We start from the raw sequence: 27060 nt of genomic DNA, 5'->3' as shown, positions 1-27060 counted from the left end.
GTGGGGGCTTGGAGATGCCCTGCCAAGTATTTTTATTTTATTTCAACAAGGGCCTTCAAAGAAGTGTTTTTGGTATTCATGATTTCAGCAATGTAGAAATACTTCAAATTCATCAGTGATATGCTTGATTCAGGGAATCTCCGCCCCAGTATTTTAAGGGATCCAAGGGGATACAGATCTAGAGGATATTTTAGGTTTCATGGGGATAAATTAAAAAAAAAACAACATATGTTTATGGTCATAACAGTTTTTTTTCTTGAAATGAAACTTTCATGAGTTTTAGTCCACGGGAAGAAGGATTTTAATCAAACCTTTTGGATTTTGTGGCATAAATTTTGGATAGTTATGTAAATCTTAGTTTACAATTCTCAAATTTATTGATTGGTTCTTTAAACAGGTAAACTACAGGTCAACTTAGATGGAAAATCGGAGCATGAATATGTATTCGCACACTTTTCTTTAACTATAAATACGGCAAAAATAACTCCAAAAGCCTATAAAAAAAATTATGCCTTTGAACCGACACCCGATGTCGATTATAGCGAAGAAAGATTTTTATGATTACAACTGTTGTCGAACGTCTGAATGCAGGAACAAAAACTAAACCTGCTCAGATGTCATGTGTCGTAATTCTACTCCCCTACGTCGACAATGACCTCAGTTGAACTCTACGCTTTATGTATAATTTCCCTTTACCGTGTATGGAAACTCGCGTTTCCCCTCTAACTTCTGTCCAATCTCACAAAAAGTGATTTTCTATATACCCATTGCAAGCAAGCGTTGTCTACATTACCTAATAAATATGTTACCTGCACCTCAATTTGAAATTTCTTTCCAAAAAGATATTCATTTTTTTTCTACATAATGGCTTAACTAACGCTAACGTCATGAGAAAAAAAAAATATTACTTTGTCTTTTAGAACTAATATGACGTAGAAATTGTTCATGTTCATTTTTTCATCCTAGGTAACGGCTAAACGCTAACGTTATAAAGAATGAAAACAGTGTTTTTAACTTTCATCTGTTAATATTTATACAAGATGTATGATTTTATCCAATTATGACATTTTTACTTTTTTCTACAGAACGGCTGAATGTTAACGTTTTAAAGAAACAGAGAATACATACATGTATACTTCTTGATTTTGTTTTAAAAAAAAACACGTCTGAACGCTAACGTTATAAAAAAAAATTAACACAATGTGAACTTCTATTTTTGCACATAACGGCTGGACGCTAAGGTTATGAAAAAAACAGAAACTACTTTGTCTCATAGAACTAATATGATGTTGAAATTGTTCAAGTTATTCAACTTTCTCATCCTTGATAACGGCTGAACGTTATCAAGATTGACAAAAAAATAAGTACTTTTTGCTAGCTACAGTATAAGTTTTCTTTTAAAATATCAATTATCACTTCTTCATTAGGCTGCTTAAGAGTGTGTAGAATTGTTTTCTGACAGTTGTTTTATTCCTGTTCTTTATGTCCGTCTTTCCCTATAAGGACAAAAACAAAATTTTGTAACAATAGAAAGAGAAAGTATAAATATCTTGCATGATACCCGTATTTGCAATTGTTCAATAATTTTGAAATGCTTTCGTTTCAATTAAGTACAGTCGGTTGTTTGCATTAAATAGTTTTGCTTTCATTCATTTTAATTATGTGGAAATGAGAAGACTATTTTATGTTGCACAACTGGAATCAATGTACCAAATCTTGATTGGACTGGGGGTATATATTTTAAACAGGTCAAAGAGAAAATGCCTAACATCAATGTAGTATAAATTAATACGGAACATTATTTTTTTGTTGAAATTTCATATCTAAATATTATTGTCAAAATTGTTAAGGTGTTCAGAAACAGACGTATTTTAAAACAATTGCACTTGTAGAATAAAAAAAGGGAAAAAGTATATTGTGTATTTTGTATTTCAAAAAAATGTCCTCGGAATGAATAATTACCTTTTCTGAAATGCTTCAACATTTGTGTAACACTGGTCCTGCATTCATTCCACACTGTTGAACATATGCAAGCTGGAATACTAAACTCCTGGTTAACTGTGTCTGCAAAGAAAGTATTGAAAAGTTTTCCTGGTGTTCTCAGATTGACCAATATGTGTTTTAAGATTTAGGAAGTGAATCACTGAATGAGCCATGGCATTTTTCTATAGTATAGCTTTGATTTAAAAACAAAAAGGAATTCAAATATAAACGTAAGTCAAACGCAAGGTTTTATCTCTTTTCGCACTCAAAAGGAAAGCGCTTTACTGAATTCAGTACATGTAAGCATTTTCAATAAATAAAACGCCAATGTTCATGAAAAAAACGGGGTAGAAGATACCAAGACGTAATAAAAAGATCGTGAATCAATATCGACAGACAAACACGTGGCCAAAACAAAAAAAGAGACAAAGACAAACAACAATCAACGAGAACAAACACAGAAAAGTAAAGATGAGCAACACGGACCCACTTAAAACCAGGGGTTATCTCAGCTGCTCCGCAATGGTAAGCAGTTCTTGCTCAAGGATTTCTTTATTGTGGTTAGACTGACACACAGAAAATTAACATACCTAACCACACATGAAATTGCCGTATTTCTCCTTCAGCATTTCGGAAACTTGAAATGTGACTTCTGACCTTAAGATATTTAACAAAAAACAGCTTGAGACCTTAGCAATACACATACAAATCATTGTAATCTAGAACTATACCTCTTATACGGGAGATCCTTTCGGGATCAAACATGTTGCCTTTTTTGCCGCCAAATGATGAATTCAGCAGCTCGTCATTTGTAAAGATTGCCTTCACCAAACTTCTCGTAAGGGCAGCAGGACCTTTATTGTTAAGTAGCCTCCACTGCTTACTACGCAAGACGTCTGTTATTTTCTCCGAATAATCTAAAAATCATAGAAGGTCAAGTTGAAAATAGTTTTTTTTTTCAAGCTTATGTTAAGTTTAAAGAAAAACTTATTTTGAAAGTTGGATAGCATGTTTTCAAAATCATTTTGTCTGAGCACAAACTGGTCCATCAACTACATGATATATGTTATAAAATTTCTAAAAATATGAAAATGAAAACACCGTCAGAATAGTTTCAAAGACCAATTGGTTGTAAGAAAAACGGAAGGCAAACTCTACGTAACATAAAAACATAACCTCCTACTTTCCTGGCTTTGTACTGGAATTTTCTTAAAAAGTGACAGATTAAGTTTAATTAACCAGTTTTAGTGAATTAATATAGTGCTGTAGTAATTTTCAGTAATTTTCCCAATGCGTATAACACGCCGACTTTAAAATGTAAGAAGGAATATTTCTATTGCAAGTATAATATACTGTCTGAAATTAAAAAGCAATGGAATTGGATGTCTAACTTTGATGTTAAGAACGCTTAGATATGACTTTGAACTTGTATCCAATACCAATTATTCTTTATAAATCATTTTCACCCTTGGCGAATAAAGCCGTATATAATTGTAAGTCCGTCGCAACATTGTCTAGTAGATGGTGCGAGTTGTGTCCGTAGAGCCGTTGAAGATGAAGATATGGTTCCAAAAATGAGTAAGATTATACCAATTATAACATCTCCTTTGTATAACGCTTGAAAAGTAAATAAGTCACGCGGATTAATTGACATAAAAGAATTAAAAAGGAAGAAAAGGAATAGCTCAAGTATTGCAGTTAATGCAACTGGTGATAGTTTTTCAAAATTTTGTCAATTACAAGATTATTTTGTAAAACTCAATACGATTGGCTGCAGCCAGGTTGAATTACTCTCTGTGCGACTTCAGTTCTACAGGTACCAAAGGTGAAGATGAGTTTTGTGCGAAGACATTGACATGCATGTGACCGTTTTTCAGATAAAGCACAATTTATATGTGTAACATTTGGCAAGCAAATATAGCATTATAATAGCATATGTTAATAAATTAGTTCTGGAAAAAGTTGCAAGAATACACATTCTCTATTTAAAGGGAGATAGTTCTATATACCTGTTGTAATTGTGTTGTCCTCTGAATTATGATCATTAAATGACATTTGTAGGTTTTGTGGGTCATTATTCTAAAATGAAATAAAACGAAGAACAATATTAGTATTAACTGTTACTCATTTGTATATATGTTGTTCAAATACAAGAACGTGTTGCAGTAATTGTATAACGGACAGGAGCGGAGCATAGGGATAACGGTACTCACAATCTGAATACTAAGAAAAAAATAAATCAATTACTTTATTTAGTTACTGAAATACATACAGGTGTATGTTTTGATTTGTTGAAAACTTCATAGCCTTGAAGAATAGGCCTTTCATCCATTGGAAAAAAATGTCCTTTAATGCTTCATCACTCCATAAATGATATGATCATCATCATAAAGAACTGGTGGATGCATATGAAATTTCGATGTTGACAGTTTGATTTGTGTTTTTCTTCGGAAAGACTCTAATATTTTGACAATACGAGGACAGGAAATGCCAACCCTTTCAGAAGATCTGGTCTCACTACGTGTTGTCTGTGATTTCCATACTTGTATTTGCAACTTTGAATATAAATGTATTGTCCCTTTTTTAAATATTCCTTGAAACTTCGGTACCTTAGATTTAAGTTTTTGATATATACCTGTTTTTCAATCCCGGAGTCGTTTTGAAGCTGTTCGTCCAACATGGTGTATTCTCTGCCTGGAGACGTTGTTGCTGATTCTACGGCTCTTCTATGTTTCTTTATAATGCTTTTTGGACTTGGATCCCAGGGACGCGTTATGAAATTGTACACACTTGGGGCATTAGTGTCCTGAATAATGAAAAAAGGATAATTCAGTAATTTGAAGAGTCGGGTTAATGTATCAATGCAGAAGTATAGCTAAAAGGGTTTGAGTTGTTTAACAATGAAAAATGTTTTTTTTTTTCATTGTAAAAAATGAAGGAAAACAAATTAACAAAGGCAAGAAGAATTCTATGCAGTAATTTGGTCAAGTTTTTTCAGTGACCAATACTTTTTATCAAATGAAATGAAAAACTGCATGTAAGAATTTCATTGACCTTATTTCATTTAGACATTCATTATATTTCGATTGATTTTAGATGAACAGCTCTGTTCACGTGTTTAATCAACTTTCAAAAAACTATAACTGTACACCTTATTAGAAAATATAGCTATAATGTTACAACGTCTGTATCTGTCTATCCATCTATCTTATATCTTTGCAATTTATAATGTTCACACTGTCACTGGGTGTGACCAAGAGAAACACGACGGATGTCGTTGGTGCTGCAGGATTCGCTTCACTTTCGGAGCATCTGGTTTCACTCCTAGTTTTTATAGGAGTTCGTGTTTTCTTTTTCTTTTTTAGTTTTGTCTGTTCCTTGTATTTGTCTGTCTTTCGGGTTGTGGGTACTTGTCTGGTTCATGTGTTAACTTGTTATTTGTCTATATACCACGATACGTAACAAACTTGTTTTTATCTTTATCAGTAATATAATTAATATTTGGCCCCAGTATAGAAAGAGGTCGATTTTTTAAAACGGCCAACTAATTTTTCGATATTGATAGCAGAAACTAGTTCCGACATGTATTTCTTAAAACCTCGTTCGCTTATTCACTACAAACGGTTTGTGTTGTAGCCACTCCTCTCTAATTTTGTCTCTGATTTAAGACTAAATTTAAGTTGTATTTACATTTCACTGATATAATTGCATTCTTTGTCTAAAGGTGGCATCAAGTGGAAAAAAAATCATACAGAGAAATGTTTTTGGTTTTAAGTGTTCGACACCAATACCGAAACAGCTTTTATTTTTTTTCCTGTCTTACAAGTCTATCCCCAAACATTTGACAATACTGACAACAGTATTTTCAAACTAATGAGGATTGCTTATTAGCCAAAAGAGGAATACAAAAATATTTACAAGTTTGATATATTTGAAAAGGTATGCCTTTTAGATCCACACAACTCCAACTCTGAGTCCACGTTGTTCCCCACAAATCCTTGACGGATTAGATACATATTTTGCGGGTTTTACATTTCCTTACGCTTCCGACTTCGAATAGTTTATCTTAGCTACAACCATTCAAAATTACCGATAAATTCGAGCGCTGAAATTGAAATTATTATTTTGTGAAGATAGTTACGATTTATCGGAAATACGTGAGTTTTCAAGACATAAAATGTATTTAACTATTATAGAAAAATACAAGAAAGGCAGTATTCGAAAGATTTGACATGACCTAATTAAGTCGAAATAACAACTATTTTGATTGGATTATGCAGACTTGAATGTAGACCCGCAAAATATGTATCGAATCCGTCAAGGGCTTTTGGGGAACAACGTAGACTCTGAAAACCTTGACTTGGGAAGAAGTCCGTAGCTATGCCTATTTTGTTTCGATTGTACATTTAATCGTGCAAACAATTAATTTATTTTTACTTACATCTTTCTTTGGTGTTGATGTTGTAAAATTCTGAAAACAGAGTCGAATATTGCATTTTTACGGTAATTGTGAAAAATTAGATTGATATCTTTTCCTTAACTTTTCTGCACTCATTTAGGGATAAGTATCTCGTTCACACATTCTTGTTAAATATAGACACTGACTGTGATTCATACTTTGATTACATTAGTAAACTATCAATGTTAGGATATTTTTCAAAAATTCTAACACAGTGAATATTTATAAATTCTGAACAAAATATTATTGCAAAAGCTACCAAAACAATTATCATTTTACAAATTTATGTAACTAGTATTTGATTATTTGAAAAAAATGTAAAAGTCTTGTGTTTTCAATTTTGAAATATTGTTGAAAGGTAATACAAATAAATCATACAAGAAATCCAAAGAATATATCAAACCTATCTTAAAAAAGTGCACTAATATGAAATTTCGAAAACATGCCTTAAAATACTAAAAGAGGCAACAGTGACGTGTCTAGAGTCTTAATTGCAACAACCCAAAATTCACATCTGACCTGCTTTTTCATTGTTTACAAGACATTAAAGGATACAGGATACATAAGCCGTCTCTCACTTGACCAGTTGAAGTTAATTATGAACTATGTAACCCAATAAGATATCGTGGCATTTACTTTATAATACTTATTTAATTCATCAATAAAAGCGTGATTTTTCTGATAACAAAATGGTTTAAAGATGAAAATTGAATGATTAAATAACCTTTGGTTTCTTATCCGTTCAAAATTATTTCTAAATCATTTATGCCTTCTATCAGCTTTAGACAACAAACAGCATCTTTACATAAAGTTAGATGAAAGGTCTATGTATTAGAAATATAGATATTAAAAGAACATTAATTCCTATACCCTCATGGATATATCTGAAAAACATATATGTATGCAAAATGCCTTTTACATAAGATCAGATCAGATAAGATAAATTTATTCAGTTTAAAATTTTGTACAAGTAGAATCATGACTGAAAAAAAGAAACAAATCAATTATTTAATATTTCTCTTGATGCGTTTCTTAACTCATTACATACCACTACGAAATATACTATCAGTAACAGAACATCGTTTTCCTGGCAGTTTATCAACAATTCAAATCTATCGAGTCTATCGGTGTTATATAGCCTGAGGAATTTAGGTAAAAGTAAACTAACTTTGTTGTAAAAGGCATTTCTCAGATTCTCATATAGTTTGCATTTACACAAAAAGAGCATCTCATTCTCAATCTTATTTAGTTGCGATTCTCAAAATTTCTCTAATATGCAGGTATATTTTTATACCTTCCAACCTTGATCTCAAGTGTGTGGTTTGATATTCTTAAGTTCGAAAATTGTTTAAAACAGTTACTACATATTTTGATATTAAGATTTTTCAAAGCGTTATACATCAGTTATTTGTTTCCCTTTCCTTTTGTCCCCAGAAATAGAATGAAAGAAAAAACATCATTATACTTATTTACTTCAGAAATTGCATGGGGATTGTATAACGTCCCAACTCTGCTAAGGTAGCCATGTTTGAGGTATATTTATTTAAACCCAACACAAACTTGCAATATCTTACAGGGTTCCTTCTGGAGAAAACCTATCATATAGTTTTTCAAGCTGAAATTATTTAAACCTTTTCAATATTCTATATATATAATGCTTATAACTCACTATATAACAAAGAAAACGATTGACACACGAGTCAAACAATTTTAAAAGTAATTTAGGATTTCCGTATTCCTCCTTGAATTTGCATGTTATCATAAATATAACTTTTAATGCCTTTTTTCCCAAGAGTATCTACTGCAAAGTACCTGACGCTCTCATAATAATACCAAGTTATTTATATTACTGAACAGACTGTAAAAATTACAAGGATCGTAGTATTGTTGTGTTAGATATGTGACAAATTACTGCAGACTGATAGAGGTGATGATATTACGACTCGCAGGTCAAAACGCCGGCAGTGATATTCCATAAAACCTCTTGATTTAAAGATAACATTTGTTATTGAAAGTTCTAGGAGGGATTTCATTTGACACTCTTTATTTTTAAATAGCTTTTCATGGGTTATTAAGGAAACAGAGATCAAAAATTAATTCAGGGTTACTAGTAAATAAGAACTCCGATAAGTTAAATTTAGAAGTAAAAGCGAATTTTATATTAAGTTTGTTTCCTTCCTCTCAATGCTGATTACATTATTATTTTATACATTAGAATATAAATGTGTAAATTTAACCCTTTAACCATTAAAACCATTAACACACAAAGGCGTACAGACGTAACAGCTGTACAGTAGTGAGTCTGTGTGAAATGCCACAATTGTCTGATGACATAATTAAGGTACACAGAAACGTTTGTGAAATTTCATAGAGCACAATTTGAAATATATTTTCATATTTAAGTTCCTTAGTTTCATTTGAATAAAGAAAAACATCGTCATGTTTATGTTTTACGTCTTACGTAATTGGTCTGATCCAGTACTAAAGTGGTAAATCTTACATCCGGTGTACTTAGGCACAAACATAACGGTGGGTGGGGGGGGGGGAGTTGGATTTTTCGAAGAATAAAATGGCTGTCTGGCAAAAAAAAAATGATTTCTAATGCTTCAATATCTCCCCTTTTCGCTATATGCCCAAGGTAAATTTTGAAGAAAAAAAAAAATAATGCATCACCTCAGAGAACACATCCCAGGATAAGACAATTTTAACATATTTTTTTCCAGTTTATTTTTTTTTTTTTTAAACTTGCTCTTAGGGGTTCAAAGATATTTGTAGCAAGAACAGCTAAAATAGAACTAAAGTACTTACAGAAAATTCTACTGATGAATACTGTGTTGATTGGTTACTATGCTCCTCTGCATTGGATGAAGCAATTTCTACTGATGAATCCAGTCTTTTGACGACTTTTACAGGTGTTTTATTTCGTGAAGGAGATGCTCGGGTAAATGCACTACATGGTGGAGGACTGAAACTTGTAGATGTTTTCTGCGATAAAAAGATGGCTGGTGTATACGTCTTTTGTGCAGAAATTACTCTTGTTGGTGCTATCTACAGAACAAAACGTGTTGATGGACATTTTTATTGATGCAATGATTAGTTTTTTAAGAAAATCTTGATAAAATCTATTCAAATATTGAAGATTAAGATTTTTGGGGGATTTTTTTTTAATTACAATTCTGGCCACTATTTTTGTAAGTTAAGAAATTGAACTAGTATATTTTGTTTAAGGGGCTAAATGCAAATACAATAAAACTTGACATAAAGCATCCTCAAGACATGGAGATTCAAGTTTTTGTGATCTTTATTACTTGCACCCCAAGGGTGTTTAAATTTTAACATAGGACTACATGGGAAAAAACACCGTCTTAATGCAATTGCAATAATATTTACGATAAGGATCATTACGACATGGAGATTCAAGTTTTCCACTTGAAGACCCAGATTTTTTTATTTCTTGAGACCATGTGTTTTTAATTTAACATAGGATAAACGATATGCGAATAGCCATATGTTAAAAAAAAACGGGCATTGCAAAATTCTAAGGAAATCCCATTAAAAATGGAGGAGTTGCGTGTATTAGGTTTTGTAATTAACCGACATGACGAAAAACAATATGAAGGGAGATACATAAGTACTAGAATGGTAAATCTAACATCCGTTGTTCTTAGGCATAATAATTTTCCTCGGAAAGGGGGGGGGGGGGGGGCAACAAACGTTCTCTTCAATTTAGTTATTTGTTGTAAAACTTTATCCTAGGGATTCAAAGTTCAAAGATGTTTAAAGTATAGTAGCGGCGACACCTATCGTAGAACTAAAGTACTTACAGAATATTCTACAAATGATTGCTTTGTTGAATGGGTGTGGTACTCCTCTGCATTGGACGAAGCAATTGTTGTTGATGAATCAGGTCTAGTAACGACTTTTATATGTGTCCTCTTTGTTGCAGGAGATACTCCTGTCAATGCAATACATGGTGGAGGACTGAAACTTGTAGATGTTTTCTGCGATGAAGGGGGGACTGGTGAACACGCCTTTTTAAAATTAATTCTTGTAGGCGTCATCTAAAAAACAAAACTCGTATGCGAGCAATATTTTTTTTTTAAGAAAGGCTTAGAAAAATGAATTTTAAAGACAACAAATGTTGAACGTTAGGATTGGGTTAGGATTTTTATTACAATTCTGACTACTATTTTTGTAAGTTGAGAGATTTTACTAAGTATATATTTTTTGAAGGGACAAAATGCTGCTAAATTAAGGAAATTTAAGGAGTGGTGTGTATAAAGATTTTCAGTTTGCATTAAAATACGAAAGCTAATTTGTTCTTGATGAGCTTTCCATAGAATGCCAACATATTATATTTAACATTCATACGGAACATCATCATCGTATATTTCATGCCCAAAAAATGTGGACTTATTCCAGTTTGATGGCACACTGCTAATTAAATTTTTACACAAGATCAGACTTACTTATACACAACCCATGTCAACATTTATCCTGCCTTTTTGTACCTGTTTTTCAGGCATAAGTTGAATGAACCTAATAGTTCGTTTTCGAGTAGTTTTATAGACTTTTCAATTTAAACCCTAGTCTCCCTGGAGCATGTAATCGCTCACCTGGATTGTCAGTGACCAGAATGACACAACTTGATGAAAACATTATGTTTTTTCAAAAAAAATAACTGTTAAACAAATATTTAGTTGATACATTTTTTGTATTTGAATCCATTCTGCTGAAAAATAATGCAGTTTGATTAGCCATTTAAAGAAATTTCTATTTTTTGTTATTGGTGGCCATTTTGGATGGAGGGCGGGGCTGTCGGATATAATTTTGAAAGGGGACCCCACACGGATGCCTTATGCCAAGTTTGGTTTCAACTGGCCCAGTGGTTTAAGAGGAGAAGATTTAAAGATTTTATGTAAAGAAATTCCTATTGTTAATAACGGCGGCCATTTTGGGTGGAGGACGGGGTTATTGGATATAATTATAATAACCCAGGGACCATCCATGTCAAGTTTGGTTCCAATTGGCCCAGTGGCTTCAGAGGAGAAGATTTTGAATTGGATTTTTGTCAAAATCAGCCTAATTTGCATAGTAGGTAAAATCGGCAAAAGTATACATTTTTCGGAAAAAAACCCGGAATATATGTTAAACAACTCTTTTCCATGAGGGTACAGTTCAAATTTGAGCCCATTTTGCTGAAAAATAAGGCAGTTTTAGCTATTTAGAGAAATTTATATTTTTAGTAACGGCGGCCATTTTGGATGGAGGGAGGGGCTATCTGATATAATTTTGAAAGGGGACCATCCATATCAAGTTTTGTTCCAATTGGCCCAATGGTTTTAGAGGAGAAGATTAAAATGTAAATTGTGGACGACGCCGACGACGACGGACGAAGGACGCAAAGTGATGGCAAAATCACACGGCCATGTGAGCTAAGTATTGGAAAGACTGAGTATCTTTCCTTGACAAAATAGGTACTCATTATCGTTAGAATATTTCTTTAACTTTGAAGAACTCTTTCAGATTGAAATAGAGAACAATAACCAAGGCGCTTTTCCGCTGTTTGGTTCGTTAGTGCGTTTCAAGTTGTTGTTTCGTCAAGTCTTTTCGACTTTTAGCAACTGTTCTGTTATAACCATGATTATTATAATCTTGATATTAACCACTTTTTATAGAATTCAAGCAAACGTTTTTAAGGGTCTATATATGAATATTAAGTTGGGTTGCAAATAGGATGTAACCGTGGTAACTGTATAACATTAGTAAGGATACATCCTGCAATCCAATATTGCTAAAGAATGAAGTTAAACTTATCCAACATACTTAATATCCATTTTTATTTTGCACCATGGTTTCATTTTTTTCAAACAGGTGTTTGTTTGGGGTTTAAAGAGGGTTCAAATAAAAATCATATTTTATGTAGAAGGGTGTAGAGTTACAACCTGTAATCGAAATCTCTAAAAGTACTGGATATATTTTAACCAACGTTAAATCATGTGCACAATGTACTTATTTCTGCATTGAGGGTCTTTAGGGGGATTTAAGTTGGTGAGCAAATACGTGTACCTCCTGAGCATCCCTTCAATTAACTACTCCATAACCAATGCATGGATTTAACAAACTTATACAACGTAATATTTATTTTTTGTAGTTGTTCACTAAACGTGAAAACTCACCTTTTTTAGAGGACTAAATAATTGATGCCTTGCAACTTTACTGGCAGTTGATATGCTTGCACTCTAAAAAAGAACGAAAATATAATCCATTTATCTCGATGACATCTGTTTTAAGTGTTTTTATCGAATCAGTGTATCGACCTGTATGAAATCCATGCTTATACAACTTACTACATATTTTCTATGGTTTTCCTCCATGGGTTTATTTTTTTCACATGGATGAGAAAAGTGGTAAGCATAAGTTAAATGGTACTTTCATATTTGGTAAAACCCTGCAATTCGCATATCCTCTAAAACTGCTGAATATATTTTAAATAGAAATTTGCAAATATCTAGTGTATGCATAGCAGTTGTGAATAATGATTTATTTTCTGCATTAATGATCTGTTGGTCATAAAAGTGGGACTCATATGGCTAAAGACGGGGGTTATTAGGGAGTTCTAAGCTCACTCTGATCTATGTTTGTTATGGAGCCACTACACATGAAAAACTTACCTTTTTTAGTGGACTAAATAATTGGTCCTTTGCCAGTTTATTGGGGGTTAAAATGTTTGCAGTCTAAAAAGAACAAAAATATAATCCATTACCAGTTGCATATTTAACCTCGAAAAATGTTTTTGTCTTAAAACTCTGGTGTCATCAGTTTTTGAAGTGTTTTTGTGGAATTTACTTGACATCTCTGAATTTCATTTTTCCACAAACTGGATTGAAATTATACTTAAACAACAAACTTAATATATATTGTAATTGTGCACAATGGTTTTATCCATTCTTTACTTGTGTTCAAGTAGGAGTTTGTTGAGGGTCCAAAGAGTGTCCAAGTGGAAATTATAGTTTATGTAGACGATAAGGGTCACATCCTGCAATTAAAATCTCTTCTAAAATTACTAGTGTGCACTATATATTTATTTTCAATATTGATGGTGTTTAAGGGAACATTTTATTTGGGGAGCAAAAAGGGGTTAAACCCCTCTTTCCCCCTAAGCATAAGTATAGGATTACACCTTGAAATCCACCACTCCTCCATATCACCAATGAATTAATTAAAGTCAAACTTGTATAACGCAGTTGGTAAACATTGTAGTTGTACGCCATGCTTTTTATTTTGTTGGGTCGAAAGATAGGGGTACCATCATAAAATTAGTATAAGGTTATATTTTGCAATCCTTAAGTCTTCTATGCTAATGTTCGATCCCCGGTCGGGTAAAACCACAGACATCAAAATTGGTACTTGTTGCTTCTCCGCTAAGCACGCAGCATTGTGGAGATAGAGCAAGGACTGGTCGGCTCGGAGTCAGAATAATGTGTCCGAGTGGGGTGACATGTCTAACTGCGGACAGTTACTCCGGTGTGGTAGCACTATAAAAATCCAGCCCAGCGTGTTGGTCTAGTCCAAAGCAGACATACGAAAGCTCGCATTACACGTTAGTCTTGTTTTCGCCATGATATAGCTGAAATATTGCTCACTTGCAACATGCACTCACTCTATGCTAATGAATTGTTTGAAGTTAAACTTATACAAAATACTTGTTATACATTTTAGTTGTAGGTATTTAATTTCTCCATTGAAGGTCTGTAGGGGGAATATTTAAGTTGTGGGGCAACTAGGGGAGACCCGCATAATGGATTAGAAGAGGGTAACCTCCTGCAATCAGCATCTCCTCTACAACTACTGAATGTATTTAAACCACACTAATATGTGTACAGATGTGCACCATATATTTGTTTTCTGTATTGAGGATGCATTTTAGTTGGGTGCAAGTAGGGGTGGGTACACCCATAGCATAACTTTATGGTGTGTAACAGAACTATATGTTGACTTCCTTTAATCCGCATCTTCTCTATAATCTTTCAATGGATTGAAACATTTACAACTTACTTAGTTGTTGTGTGTAATGGGTTTATTTTCTGCATTGAAGACAGGGAATCATAATAAGGGGACTCAAATACCTGGGGTTGGGTTTTAGTGAATCCTAAACTCATTTGGATCTAAGTTTTTCATGGAGCCACTATACGTGAAAAACTTACCTTTTTTAGAGGACTAAATAATTGGCGCTTTGTAACTTCACTTGGGGTTGATATGTTTGCACTCTAAAAGGAATAAAAATATAATCCATTAACAGGTATATATTTAAACTCGTAGAAGGGTTTTTATACAAAGACCTTGATATTATCTGTCTTTTCGACAATATGTATTGAATTTTGATATTGTAATTTTACAGATGAATTATATTTCAAAGATAATTAACAAGCATACATGTATTTTGAGTGTTGCAACTTTCTCACAGGTTGTGGTAGGTTTTTAACTAATAATTTACTGATACACTTGTCAGTTGTTAATATAAGAACACATCAATTTTAATTCAGACAATTATCTAATATAAAAAAATTGTAATTATGAATGACACTTTATAATTGGTTTAGCTGTTCATTGTAGACATTTTGGCACCTTTTTATTATGGACATATATTGAGGGAAGAGTCTGCAGTAGGAAACTCGGGGGGCCACTTACTATGTAATGAGTGGTAGGGATGAATCGCTGGAATAGGTCACTATTTCATGCTCCATGACATATGAAAAGGGTGAGAAATTCAGATTAAATATATCATTAGGTTGATATAATTCAGGGGCGTAGCTACCCGGAGGCATGACAGCACGTGCATCCACGTCGTTTTCGCCAAAAAAAAAAAAAAAAACACAGAGAGAGAGAGAGAGAGAGAGAGAGAGAGAGAGAGGGACAAAGTTAACTTATAGGAATTAGTCTTTCTATGTATGCATTTTAAAAACTACACAAAGAATAAGAGCAAGAGGAATACACATGCAGCGAAATTTTAATCCTGTAAGACATGTATGTGTACGATAAATACATACAACTGGTGTAAACATGGCGGAACTTTTTATATTACGGACATTGTTTAGGAAAAAAACAGCTACATAGTTGTCGGTACCACCACCATAACGTATACTCGCCTTGAGTGAAAAAAAAACAACATAATCCCTTTAGGGTTAACAAAAAAACTTGAAAATTATTATTTTCCGCTTCGCCCCAAAACACACATCTTACTAGGAAGACGACTTCAACTCGTATCGATCCGGGAATAATGACTGTTACCTTGTGAACTAGTTCAAAATTGACAAAGTATGTAGGTCTTGACAACACGAATACTTCATTTTCACAACACGTAAACGTATTCCCGTCCTGGTGTGCATGTAATATTTGCTACTGGACATTAATAACCATTCGATCAATCAATAATTTCCGTAAACTAATAGATGAGAAGTTGGAACTGCTGTTATTATAAAGAAAGTACTCATTTTCCAGTACATGTATTACGTTTTTATTTATTTTACAAAAAAAACATCTTGTATATAGATTCGATAAATCGTTTCTATATGGGCCGGCTATACGAATAGTTGATTGTAAAAGCATTTAAATAAATTGTTAATTCTAACCCGTTTTACTGGACTATTTGGTCATTCAATTTTATAATGAATTTTCTATCCGAGTCGGACACTAAACTGCTGGTTCTTGTTCGAAAGAAACACCAAACTTATAATACACGTATCTTCACTGTTATCATCTAGATATTGCCATGCAACTGATCGAATTCACATGTATTTGTTAATTAGCTGGATAATTAACAAACGCAGATCATGAAAAGATCGTGATCAAAGTACCATTCCCTCTGAAAAAGTTCATTAATTTCAACTTCGAGAATTCCTAACTGCGTAAAATTAGACATTCCTATCTCTCTCTTGCATGTAGAGTTTACCCACAGAATTTTTAAACATCTAAATCCATATGTTCAGCAAAATATTGGAGAATGTGTCCACCAAGTATTTGGTATCCAAAGATGTTTATTCTAACAGAAACTCCACATATAGTATTGTGTTTTGTTTATTGTTTTTTTTTATTCATCTACTTTGCTCAATACAAATGATTTTAAAAGTTCTCACGGCGTACAAAAAACGCAAACGACAATGTTTAGTCTTCATTCGGCTCGAAGTTAAAAATAGTTGACCAAAAAACCACAACAAAAATGTACAATTTTTATTACGGTTGTGATTGTTTTGATCTTCCGGGGGGCTTCGCCCCCCTGCCCCCCCCTAACCAGGGCTTTGCCCTGGACCTACTGGGGGCCTTAGGCGGCCCCCAGATCCCCCGCCCTTTAGTTTGTGATTCCACTTCATTAAGAAGGTAGCTACGCCCCTGATATTATCACTTGTAAGTATCTGAAACTAATCAGATGTCAGTATTTGTTTTTGATGCGGTTAAACCACAGTCGTAAATGCATCAGCTATTTGTCAAACCAATTAATCTCTCTATTAATCTTCCAATGTGGTATTTCCATTGATGCTAGTTATAGATGCTATAAATCCGATTATTTTGACATTTGCACCTAATTAACATTTAAAGGTTTGTATACATGAAACATGATAACAATTATTAAAAGAAATTCCATTTAAAGCGTCCTTTAAGAGGGAACGGCAATGTAACTTTTTATCAGTTTTTCATTGATATAAATCTGAAAGCGTTACTCTCTGGGGTGTTACTATCTGATCAAACATATTTTATAAGTATTGTCTTTTTTTTCAAAATGTAAAATACAAATGTAAACAATATTTACAAATGAAGAAACTGTTCTAAATTTTGGCTAAACTGTTTTCTTTTTTACTTTTTTACTTTTTTCAATATATTAAAAAGGTATGTCCTTGTAAATACATTTTTTCATAACAATGGTCATTGTTGTAGTATTTTTCTTTATTAAGGACAAAGAAAAGTCAGAGATTGACAAATTTTGTCACCGTTTATTTGTTTTATGAAATATTTTGAATGCTCCTGTTCTCCTAAAATACTCAGATTTGTAAGGTTGTTGACATAAATGTCTTTTTCTGCTAAACGGATGCTTATCAGGTTTCATAAGTATTCTAAAATATGGAAATATATCTATAGGTCTGTTTTTTGTTAATTGATATATGACAGGGAATAAATTTTTGATAAACAAAATATTGGAACTTATATATTGTTAAAACCTCTCGTATCTTTGATATAAGGGAAAACAAAGAACATTACAATTCTTTTGTTGTATTGATGACTGTGTTTACCTCTATGAAATTCATTTTCTAGGTTTCTTGCAAATATATATCCAGAGTCATAATTTTGACCATCAGTTCGATGATGTGGCTTAGATCATTTGGTCATTTGATTTTCTGAATTTGCATGTCTTTTTGAAGTAAAACATTTCTATAGTTGTGTTTTTTTTTTTAATTCCTAAACATTTATTTGGTGACGTCCAATTGATATTCTTTTGACGGATGTAAGCTTTTATCCTGACCACACGCTTATTTTATTTTATATAGATGCACAAAAAAAAAATGCGGTCGTTTAGCTTTTATCCTGACCACACGCTTATTTTATTTTATATAGATGCACAAAAAAAAAAATGCGGTCGTTTAATGATATGCTTCTCTCGGTATCTGCTTGGTCAAAATCTGCAGTGAACACTATGTTTTTGCGAATGATGAATTGTTTTGAAATTTTAATACAATATTCTGTCAATTATAACAAAAAGATTAGGACTGTTGGTGGAGGTATTGGCTAAATATGTAACCAGAGGCTCTCAAGAGCCTGTATCGCTTACCTGATTTAAATACATAATTATCATATAATGTGGAAATTCCTATCAGAAAGTGGTGGCCATTTGAGAAAATTTCCTACAATGTTAATCCATAATCTTCAAGTTTCTGTGTTAAACTGGTGGCAATCTTGAATCAGATCAGCACAAAATTACAAGTTTGGAATGAAATAGGTCCACCCTAGTATAATTTTTCCAGTGATTTTGTTAAAATATGTTAAACAGATTCTGAGAAGAAGCTGTTTGTATGTATTTCCCATAGGGTTCTATGTTAAACTTTGTACTACGGTGCCGGCCATCTTTGATTTCAGATCAGCACAAAAAAACTCAAAATTAGTAGAGAACCATCTTAGGGACATTCCTACAATCTAAGAAACATTCAATACAATATCACAATTCAATCTGCCAAGCGATTTCTTACAAGAAGATTTTTGAAATTTCAGCCAATCAGAATGCATTATTGGCCCTGGCAGCAATGTTGAATTTCGGATCAGCACCAAAACTCAAACTTTGTTAAGTACCACTTCCAATGTTTCAGAAAATGTTGAAGATTTAATTGGATTGTCTCTTATTTAGCCATAATAATGATTTTTTACCGGATTTTATAAAAAAAAATCGGTTATTAATTTGGGGATGTACGGCGGGCGGGCGGGCGGCTGCCAAACAGTGTCCGTGCATTTACTCGTGAACCGTTCAACCAAAGCTTTTCAAATTTTAATATGTTGTTACTGATGACAAAATGGAGGTCAAGTTCGATATTGACGATTTTCACCGTCCATATTAAGGTTCAAAGGGTCCAAAATTAAACTTTGTTTGATTTCTTCAAAAATTGAATTATTGGTGTTCTTTGATATGCTGAATCTAATTATGTATTTATATTTTTGATTTTGGGGCCTGTTTTCAAATTGGTCCACATTAAGGTCCAAAGGGTCCAAAATTAAACTATGTTTGAATTTTAAAAAAAAACTGAATGGTTTGTGTTCTTTTATGTGCTGAATCTAAACAGATATTTAATATTTTGGATTTAAAGTCTGTTTTTGAAATGATTCATATGAAGGTCCAAAGGGTCCAAAATTAAACTTTGTTTGATTTCTTTAAAAATTAAATTATTGGTGTTCCTTGATATGCTGAATCTAGTTGTGTTTTTAGATTTTTTTTTAATTCTGAGGCCTGTCTTCAAATTGGTCCACATTTAGGTCCAAAGGGTCCAAAATACAACTTTTTTTGATTTAAAAAGAAATTGAATTCTTGGTGTTCTTTGATATGCTGAATCTAAGTGGTATTTAGATTTTTGATTTGGGGCATGGTCAGCCCTCATGCTATTATTACATATTTGCTCGGAATCTAGATTCAGAGATGTTATTGGACAATTAATAATAATTTGAAAATAGGTATAACATCATATCTAATTTTAGAGAAATATTTTTAGTGGTTAAATCATATCTAATTTTAGAGAACCATTTTTGTTGTTTACATCACTGGCAAATAAGTTTATTTATTTTGAGTTTTTTTCCTTTGAACAGAAATGGTGTAATTAATAAGTATATGGATTTTAGTCTATCAATGATTGTCTCTGTTCAATTGAGTTAAGTCATTAGTTGTCAAAAATTTCTAAATCTAAACCTGTATTTATAAATTTTTGATTTTTGGGCCCAGTTTTCAAGTTGGTCCAAATCAGGGTCCAAAATTAAACTTTGTTTGATTTCAACAAAAATTGAATTTATGGGATTCTTTGAAATGCTGAATCTAACCATGTATTTAGAGACTTTGGATTTTGTGCTCCTTTATCAAATTGGTCCACATTGAGGTCCAAAGGGTCCTAAATTAAACTTTTGTTTGATTTCATCAAAAATTGTATTCTAGGGGTTCTTTGATATGCTGATTCTAACAATGTACTTAGATTTTGGATATTGGACCATAATAGGTAAATGACAAATTTAAAATTTTTCAGTTCTTTGACCACATTCATTTTGTGTCACAAACCTATGCTGTGTCCAATATTCAATCACAATCCAAATTCAGAGCTGTTTTAAGCTTAAATGTTGTGTCCATACTTGCTCAACTGTTCAGGGTTCGACCTCTGCAGGAAAATCCGGTTTGCTGTCACTCTGACAGCCCCTTGTTAGTTTCTTATTTAAAAAGATAGTGCCTACGATTTTGCAAAAGTTTTTGTTCCTCTATTTTTTTTTTTATATGCAAATATAAATGAATATTAATGTATTAAACGTTGGAAAAATAAGTGTGAACAAGTATTTACTGAATCAAAAACAGTAAACTTGCCAGAAATCTTTATGTTTAATTCGTCTCCGTCTGCCTATGGAACCGAATTTCTGCTTTAATGGTCTATTGATGGTCTTTTATCAGATTTGTGATTTTGGTACCGATAAAAAGATCAAGATGGCCGTGTGCGAAATCAAACTTTACATAGGATAATATTGGAAATATATGGAAAACTCTTTAAAGGGAAACTTCGCAAAAAAATTAAAATTTAAGATGTTATTCCCCATATATTTAAAATACGATATGCACAAATGCGATTGTTAAATAACCACAAAGGGCTTTTCCAATAGAAAAGTGTAATAGTCGATAACGTTAATTTATTATTTGATGCATTTGTCGTTTTAAATTCCTAGTAAAACCTGTTGAAAACAATCATATATTCATAAAATAAATCTATTTGTGTTTTTGCAATCAGCATAACAGTTATTTTTTATTTCTTACCAGAAACAATTATATAGGATGCCAAAGATATGTCTCTATTCTTAGCACAGTGTTTAAAGTTGGGTATTAAAACATTGAATTAACAAATTATAATTATTGTTAAGTCTCTGTATATTGCCACTTGTTTGACACCTGTTTGTGCTTCCTGTAATAATATCGGCTAGTACAATATACAAATTACCGAAATTTATTAACTATACGAAGTATTACGTTATAAAATAAAACATATTTATTACGAGGGACCATATCCTATCTAAGTTTGTTTTAAACTATTTTATTTTAATCAAAATTCGATTCACTGTATATCACATAATTTTTAAAGATTTAAAGTAGACAAAGGCAATAATTTGTTAATTTGATTTTATTGTTCCGAGATGTTTCATACACTGCCAATGAATGCTTAGACATATAATTGGAAAATTTATTGAAAAAGAGTTTTTTTGCCAGCCATGTGTCTGACACGCCGAGGTATTCCAAACAAACCCCTCGCCTAATATACAAATTATTTTACCTACACATACCTGAGTCAGTTGACTTTCCAAGTGTCCAAACGACACGTTTACAAATAATTAAATTGAATTTTACAAAAACAGATACCAACACACACGTGCATACATGTACATGGTAGAAAACAGATTTTAAAGAAGATAGCAGTTTCTATTGATTTATTTACAGACATTATATTCAAGTACTTGTAAAGGCTTTTAATTTTTTTTTTTAATTTCTTTAACGAGGATTGCGTACAGATAAAAGCTACTGGCATATAGCTATCCTCATTTCTTCTTGGCGTCATGATATAGCTTTTTTTTTTGTACAAAAAGTACATCAAAACGTCAAACATGGATATGCGAATATACTCCCCGACATTTTAGGTTCATATAAAATTAGCAAGACATACTAGTTGCTAACGTGGTGGTCATTTAGACTTTTACAAAAAAATACATCAATTATACATGAATTATAGATAGGTCTTTTGGGCTTAGAAAAAAATAAGGTTGGGTACAGATTTTCGGCACACAAAATGATGTCACCTCTTTCCTTTTCCTCTTGTAATCATACGCACATCATTCTTTCCTGTATCGGAGACATACATCTCTGTCTGAATTAATGTCTTTATATTTATATACCACTAAAAAACGTATATTTCGGTATTTTCAGAATATAAATATTGTTACTTTCTCTCACTGCAAATATGTAAATTATATGGCGATATAAATAATTTAGGAAAAATTTCACCTTAAAAACACGGTACATAGAAATGACTATATGATTTAAATATGGGCAAGTTCTCTAATAATTCATATTTTAGCCGAGGAAATTTATCGCAATGAATACAGGTTAATCCGAAATAAATACGTATTGGGCATTAGGATAGATGCCGGGTTTTGTTTGCGCATTTCATTATTAGTGTTATCTTACACAATACATAAATCCCTTTAATAATTTGACAAGAACACACTTTTTTATTTCACGGCAAATATACTTAAAAATATTCAAAATATTTAAAAACTTCAGTCAGTTTATTAATTTACAAATTTGTTGGTGGAATTACAATGTAAATTTAATTAACGTTTTAGGTGGTTTCTTTCTCTTTTATTGAACAAAATATTAAAAGTTTTAATTTACCATTCTTTTTATACTCTTGTACACATTTGATTGGATGAAAAGATCGAAATTCACAAGTCATGGCCAATACACATCCTGTTTATTCAAATAGATGAATTGATGATCACACGTGTGGCTATAAAGTCACAACGAGGGTCGTGACCCGATATTTTAACAACAGAAATAATTTAAATACACAAAATGTATTCGTTTGCCGACATGGATTTTTCTCTACATTTTAAGTACGTAGCAGGTCTTTGGTTTTTAAAAAACACGAGACTGTAGGAGCTGACGTCAGCTTCTACAGGAAGTAGGAGAAAAATGGCGACTTCCAGGTTTAATAAAACGCTCATTTAAATATCGTTTTATTTCATTACGGTTGAAGATACGACCATCAAACTTTGCAGGGTTGATTTTTAACAGATATTGAACCAATTTAGGGCATAAAGTAATAATAGAGAAATTTCCCTTTAAATCAGGAAACACAGAGCCAATTGAACTAAAACTCACACAGAATCATCTATTGATATTCTTAAATCAAATTTATGTTTTTGATGCCAATCAAAAGTTCAAGATGGCCGCCATAGCGAAATCAATTTTTACCTATGATAACATTGAAAGTACATGGAAAAATCTTTTAGTCAGAAACCACAAAGCTTTTTTAAACTGAAATGCTTTATGAATGATCTATTGATGGTCCTTACTCAGATTTGTGTGTTGGTGCTGAAAATGCAAGATGGCTTTCATAGCATAATCAAGTTTACATAAAATAACATAGGATAGAGGCGAAACAATAATCTGAAACAACTCGGCCGATTAAACTGAAACTTTGAGGGAATAATCAGCAATTGGTCCCTTATCATATTTGTGTTTTGGTTACAGTTCAGAATCCAAGATGGCCACCAGAGCAGAGTCAAATTTTACACAGGATATAACTGGAAAAACATGAAACAAATTTGCTTTACTTATAAACAAAATCTTAACTGTTAAGGGTCATTTAATTAGGTGAGCAATACAGGCTCTTGAGAGCCTCTTGTTTCTGAAAAGTATATGAAAAAGTCCTATGGAAAATTGCCAAAATTTGCCAAAACATAGTCTGGAACTCCCCCCTTTTTCCCGGCCCCCACCTTTTTTTTAAAGTCGTGGATTTGCGCCTGTTAAGACATAAAGACCAAGGGCACAATTTATCTACGGGGCGGAAGTTCCTCATACAATTTTCAAAACTGCAAGGTCAATGAGTTCATAAAACTTCGTACAGAGTGCATTAAATTATTTTTCATCCTAATTCAACTCATTGTTTAAAATTATAACCATTTAACACGGAATACAAAAGATTTTTAAAGACATTCTGAAAAGATATGAAAAAAGACGTCTTACCTTTTTTTTTGTCGAGGAAAGTGTCAGGTTGCCTACATACAAAATCTACAAATAAAATAAAATATCAAAAGTTACTTGGATGCATACCCACTGAGACAAAGTATATAATTGAAAAAGCGAAGTCAACTGGTTTGCAAGAGAAGCTAAATATAAATTACTCTGATAAAGAAATAAAACAGGGGTGTACAATGACACTTTTTACAAAAGAATCTGAATTTTTTTATTGAAGACTGGTTTTCGAGGTGTTGTAGATTGAACAGTTTTGCAAAGTCCGTTGTTTGATATGGGAAACCCCAAACATCATTCGGATAAAAAAAAAATAGGAGGTGCATCATGCCATTATGTACTTAAGAATCCCTGAAAGTTTCATTGAATTCCAATCACTGGTTTCAGAGGAGTTATGGATGGGGAATGCCTACCCTCTCATATACCAGAAATAGCAAAGTCCGTTGTTTGATATGGGAAACTCCAAAAATAAATCGGATAAAAAAAAGTAGAAGGTGCACAATGCCATAAGTTACTTAAGAATCCCTCAAAGTTTTATTGACTTCCATCAACTGGTTACAGAGGAGTAAAGCATAACAGGTCTGGACGGACGGACGGACGAACGAACCAACGAACGGAACTTCCTGAATAATTTATACCCCCGCTTCGCTAACGGGGGGTATAAATATATATTTTTGTTTAGTTTGGTGGCGACGGGTTTTATTGGCCGAGGGAGCCATAGCGCCTGGAGAGAAGCACCGACCATGGGCAAGTAACCGGTAAACTTATGAATGTGAATCAATCAAAATGTAGGACCCGATGTGAACGACATGAAGCGGAGCAACACTTTTTTAAATTCAGTTGGTTGATAATTTTTGACATATATACAACAGCAACAAATACTCTATTTACCCCCAGACACAAAGTGTACAAGAGGTCATAAAATAATAAAAATACAATAAATCAATAGCAGCATAGAGACACAGTCACATTTATGCAATTAGAGAAATTTACATATGGTTTAAAATCTAAATCAGTACGGAATGGCACAAGAAAATTTAATTTTCACGCCTGACATACATTGCGTACAGGCACGGATCCAGGGCAATTCAAAAGGGGGGTTCCAGGCTATGTTTTGGCAAATTTTGGCAATTTTCCCTAGGAGTTTTTATACTCATAAGCAAAAAAAGGGGTTCTACCCCCACCCATACCCCCCCTCGATCTGCGCCCGGCGTATATATAATTACTAAATTGTACCATTGGATATACCTTTTACCTAGTAAGTTACCTATTTATTTAAAGATATGAATCATTTTCTTGAGAAATACCCAAATTGTATGATGAAGTTGTTTAAAAGTATGTGTTTTTTTTTTGTTTTTTTTATCTATTCTGATATTTTTCGGTAATAAGAAGGGAGTCGTCTAATTACTACAATATTTGGGAGGGTACACAAATAGTGATATTCAGTTTCAACTCCAGTATTACAAAGATGGCATATTTTCTTTTCTTTGATACATTGGTCCTTCTGTCAGTTTCAGTCGGGAATTTTATAAATTATGACATCTTAGATTAAACACAAAGATCCTATCAGACATTTGTAGTAAAAAAGATAAGGTTATATACAATTATTCCCTGCTTGCGTAATAAATTTATTAATACCATGTTTATAAATACTAGTCAACTTGTTTATATTTTATATTTTGATTAAGTAAATCTTTTATTTCTATCGATTATACATTATAATATTTCGAATGTTTATTTCGAAAAAGAAACTCATTACATTATACCATCAACGCTAATAATGGAATCTAACGACAACAATATTGTAAGTCGTATATTTTAAAAGAATAAATTATAGAGGACCTACATTAAGAAATAGAAATTAAACTATTTGAATTAACAAACAAAATAAAAACAAAAAGAAATATGGACAAGTTCTGATTCTATACCTAGGATCGAAAGCTCCTCCTCCCCTATTTATTGTATTTTAATTTACAGTTACATTTAAAAAGAATACGGAAAAAACTTAAAATGTCTATTGAAAATTACACACTGAGATTTATATGCAGATTACTAATGAATATTCATGACATGAATAAAAGTGTTTGTTCTTTGTAAAGATTTTATTTTTATGTTTTGAACATGTTCATATTTGAAAAAGATGCTATAGATGATTGTTCTTACTTTAATAAACCCCGTTATTCAGTTTGCGTAAATCAGAAACATATGAGAAATACACGAAATGAAAGACAATAAGAACAATAAGAAAAAAAGGGGGGGGGGGGGGTTGGATCCCTTTAACTAGTTCAACCCCGCCACATTAATGTATATGTGACTGTTCCAAGCCAGTAGTTTGTACCCTCGTTTTTTTTTGTCCTGTCTGTTATTTGTTTGGTGTGGTTTTTAGTGATTTGTTGTCCTGTCTTTAAATAATTGCTTCAGTTGTGAGGTTTGTGTTTGGTTTAACCTCTCTATGTATAACATATACAATATGCATTTGCTTTCAGATGCTTACGTGAACTAGTAAATAACATTATGTGAGAAGAAAGTAATTTCTTACCTTGCCTCTGTCTTTTTCTTTCTTTGTTTTAGGTTTATTTTTAACTGATTTACAGTGACTTCTTTCCTTTTTCCCTTTTTTGATTGGTTCTTCACAAATATCTTTTCTGTCAGAAACGAGGATTCCATTCCAAATTTTTCCATACCATCTAATTCTGACGGCATCTCCTACTTTTGATTCACTTTCAATCATTTTTTCTTTCTCTATGTAATGTTCTTTTCCATCATAATCCTTGGAGTTATTTCCAACCCATCGGACAAGAACCATATTTTTAAGTTTTCTTTTCTTCATTGTTACTGTGACAATGTAAGTTAAGCGTCAAACAAATTGTTTTATATGTAAATTAAAATAAGGAAGAAGGCGGGGTTACACGTAATTAATTGGTAAAGCAGGCGAGATTTAACAGGTAATACATGTTACATTCTAAATGTCAGTAACCGGTTGCTTCACCGTTTACTTCGATTACTACTGGCATCACTTTTCTTAAGTGATCTATGTATGAATTGCACTTTTCTATTGTTACTGTGTCCCAGAAGCGTTGTATTCCATTTACCA

The 27060-nt window shown here is 32.5% G+C and overlaps 1 protein-coding gene across 1 annotated transcript; it reads right to left on the bottom strand.

Annotated features, from left to right (window-relative positions):
• Window positions 1-1010: 1010 nt before the first annotated feature.
• LOC127736723 (uncharacterized) lies at window positions 1011-26796 on the bottom strand. The gene is made up of 5 exons (XM_052247308.1): window positions 26506-26796; window positions 6425-6454; window positions 2715-2889; window positions 1963-2064; window positions 1011-1021 (listed from the first exon to the last, which is right to left on the bottom strand). Exons 1-5 carry the CDS (start codon window positions 26794-26796, stop codon window positions 1011-1013), a joined length of 609 nt encoding a protein of 202 aa, XP_052103268.1.
• Window positions 26797-27060: the final 264 nt, after the last annotated feature.

Source organism: Mytilus californianus, unplaced genomic scaffold (genome assembly GCF_021869535.1).
Source record: "Mytilus californianus isolate M0D057914Y unplaced genomic scaffold, xbMytCali1.0.p SCAF_36, whole genome shotgun sequence".
NCBI lineage: Eukaryota > Metazoa > Mollusca > Bivalvia > Mytilida > Mytilidae > Mytilus > Mytilus californianus.
Note: the sequence above shows the minus strand (reverse complement) of the source record. Positions and strands in the feature narration are given on the sequence as shown.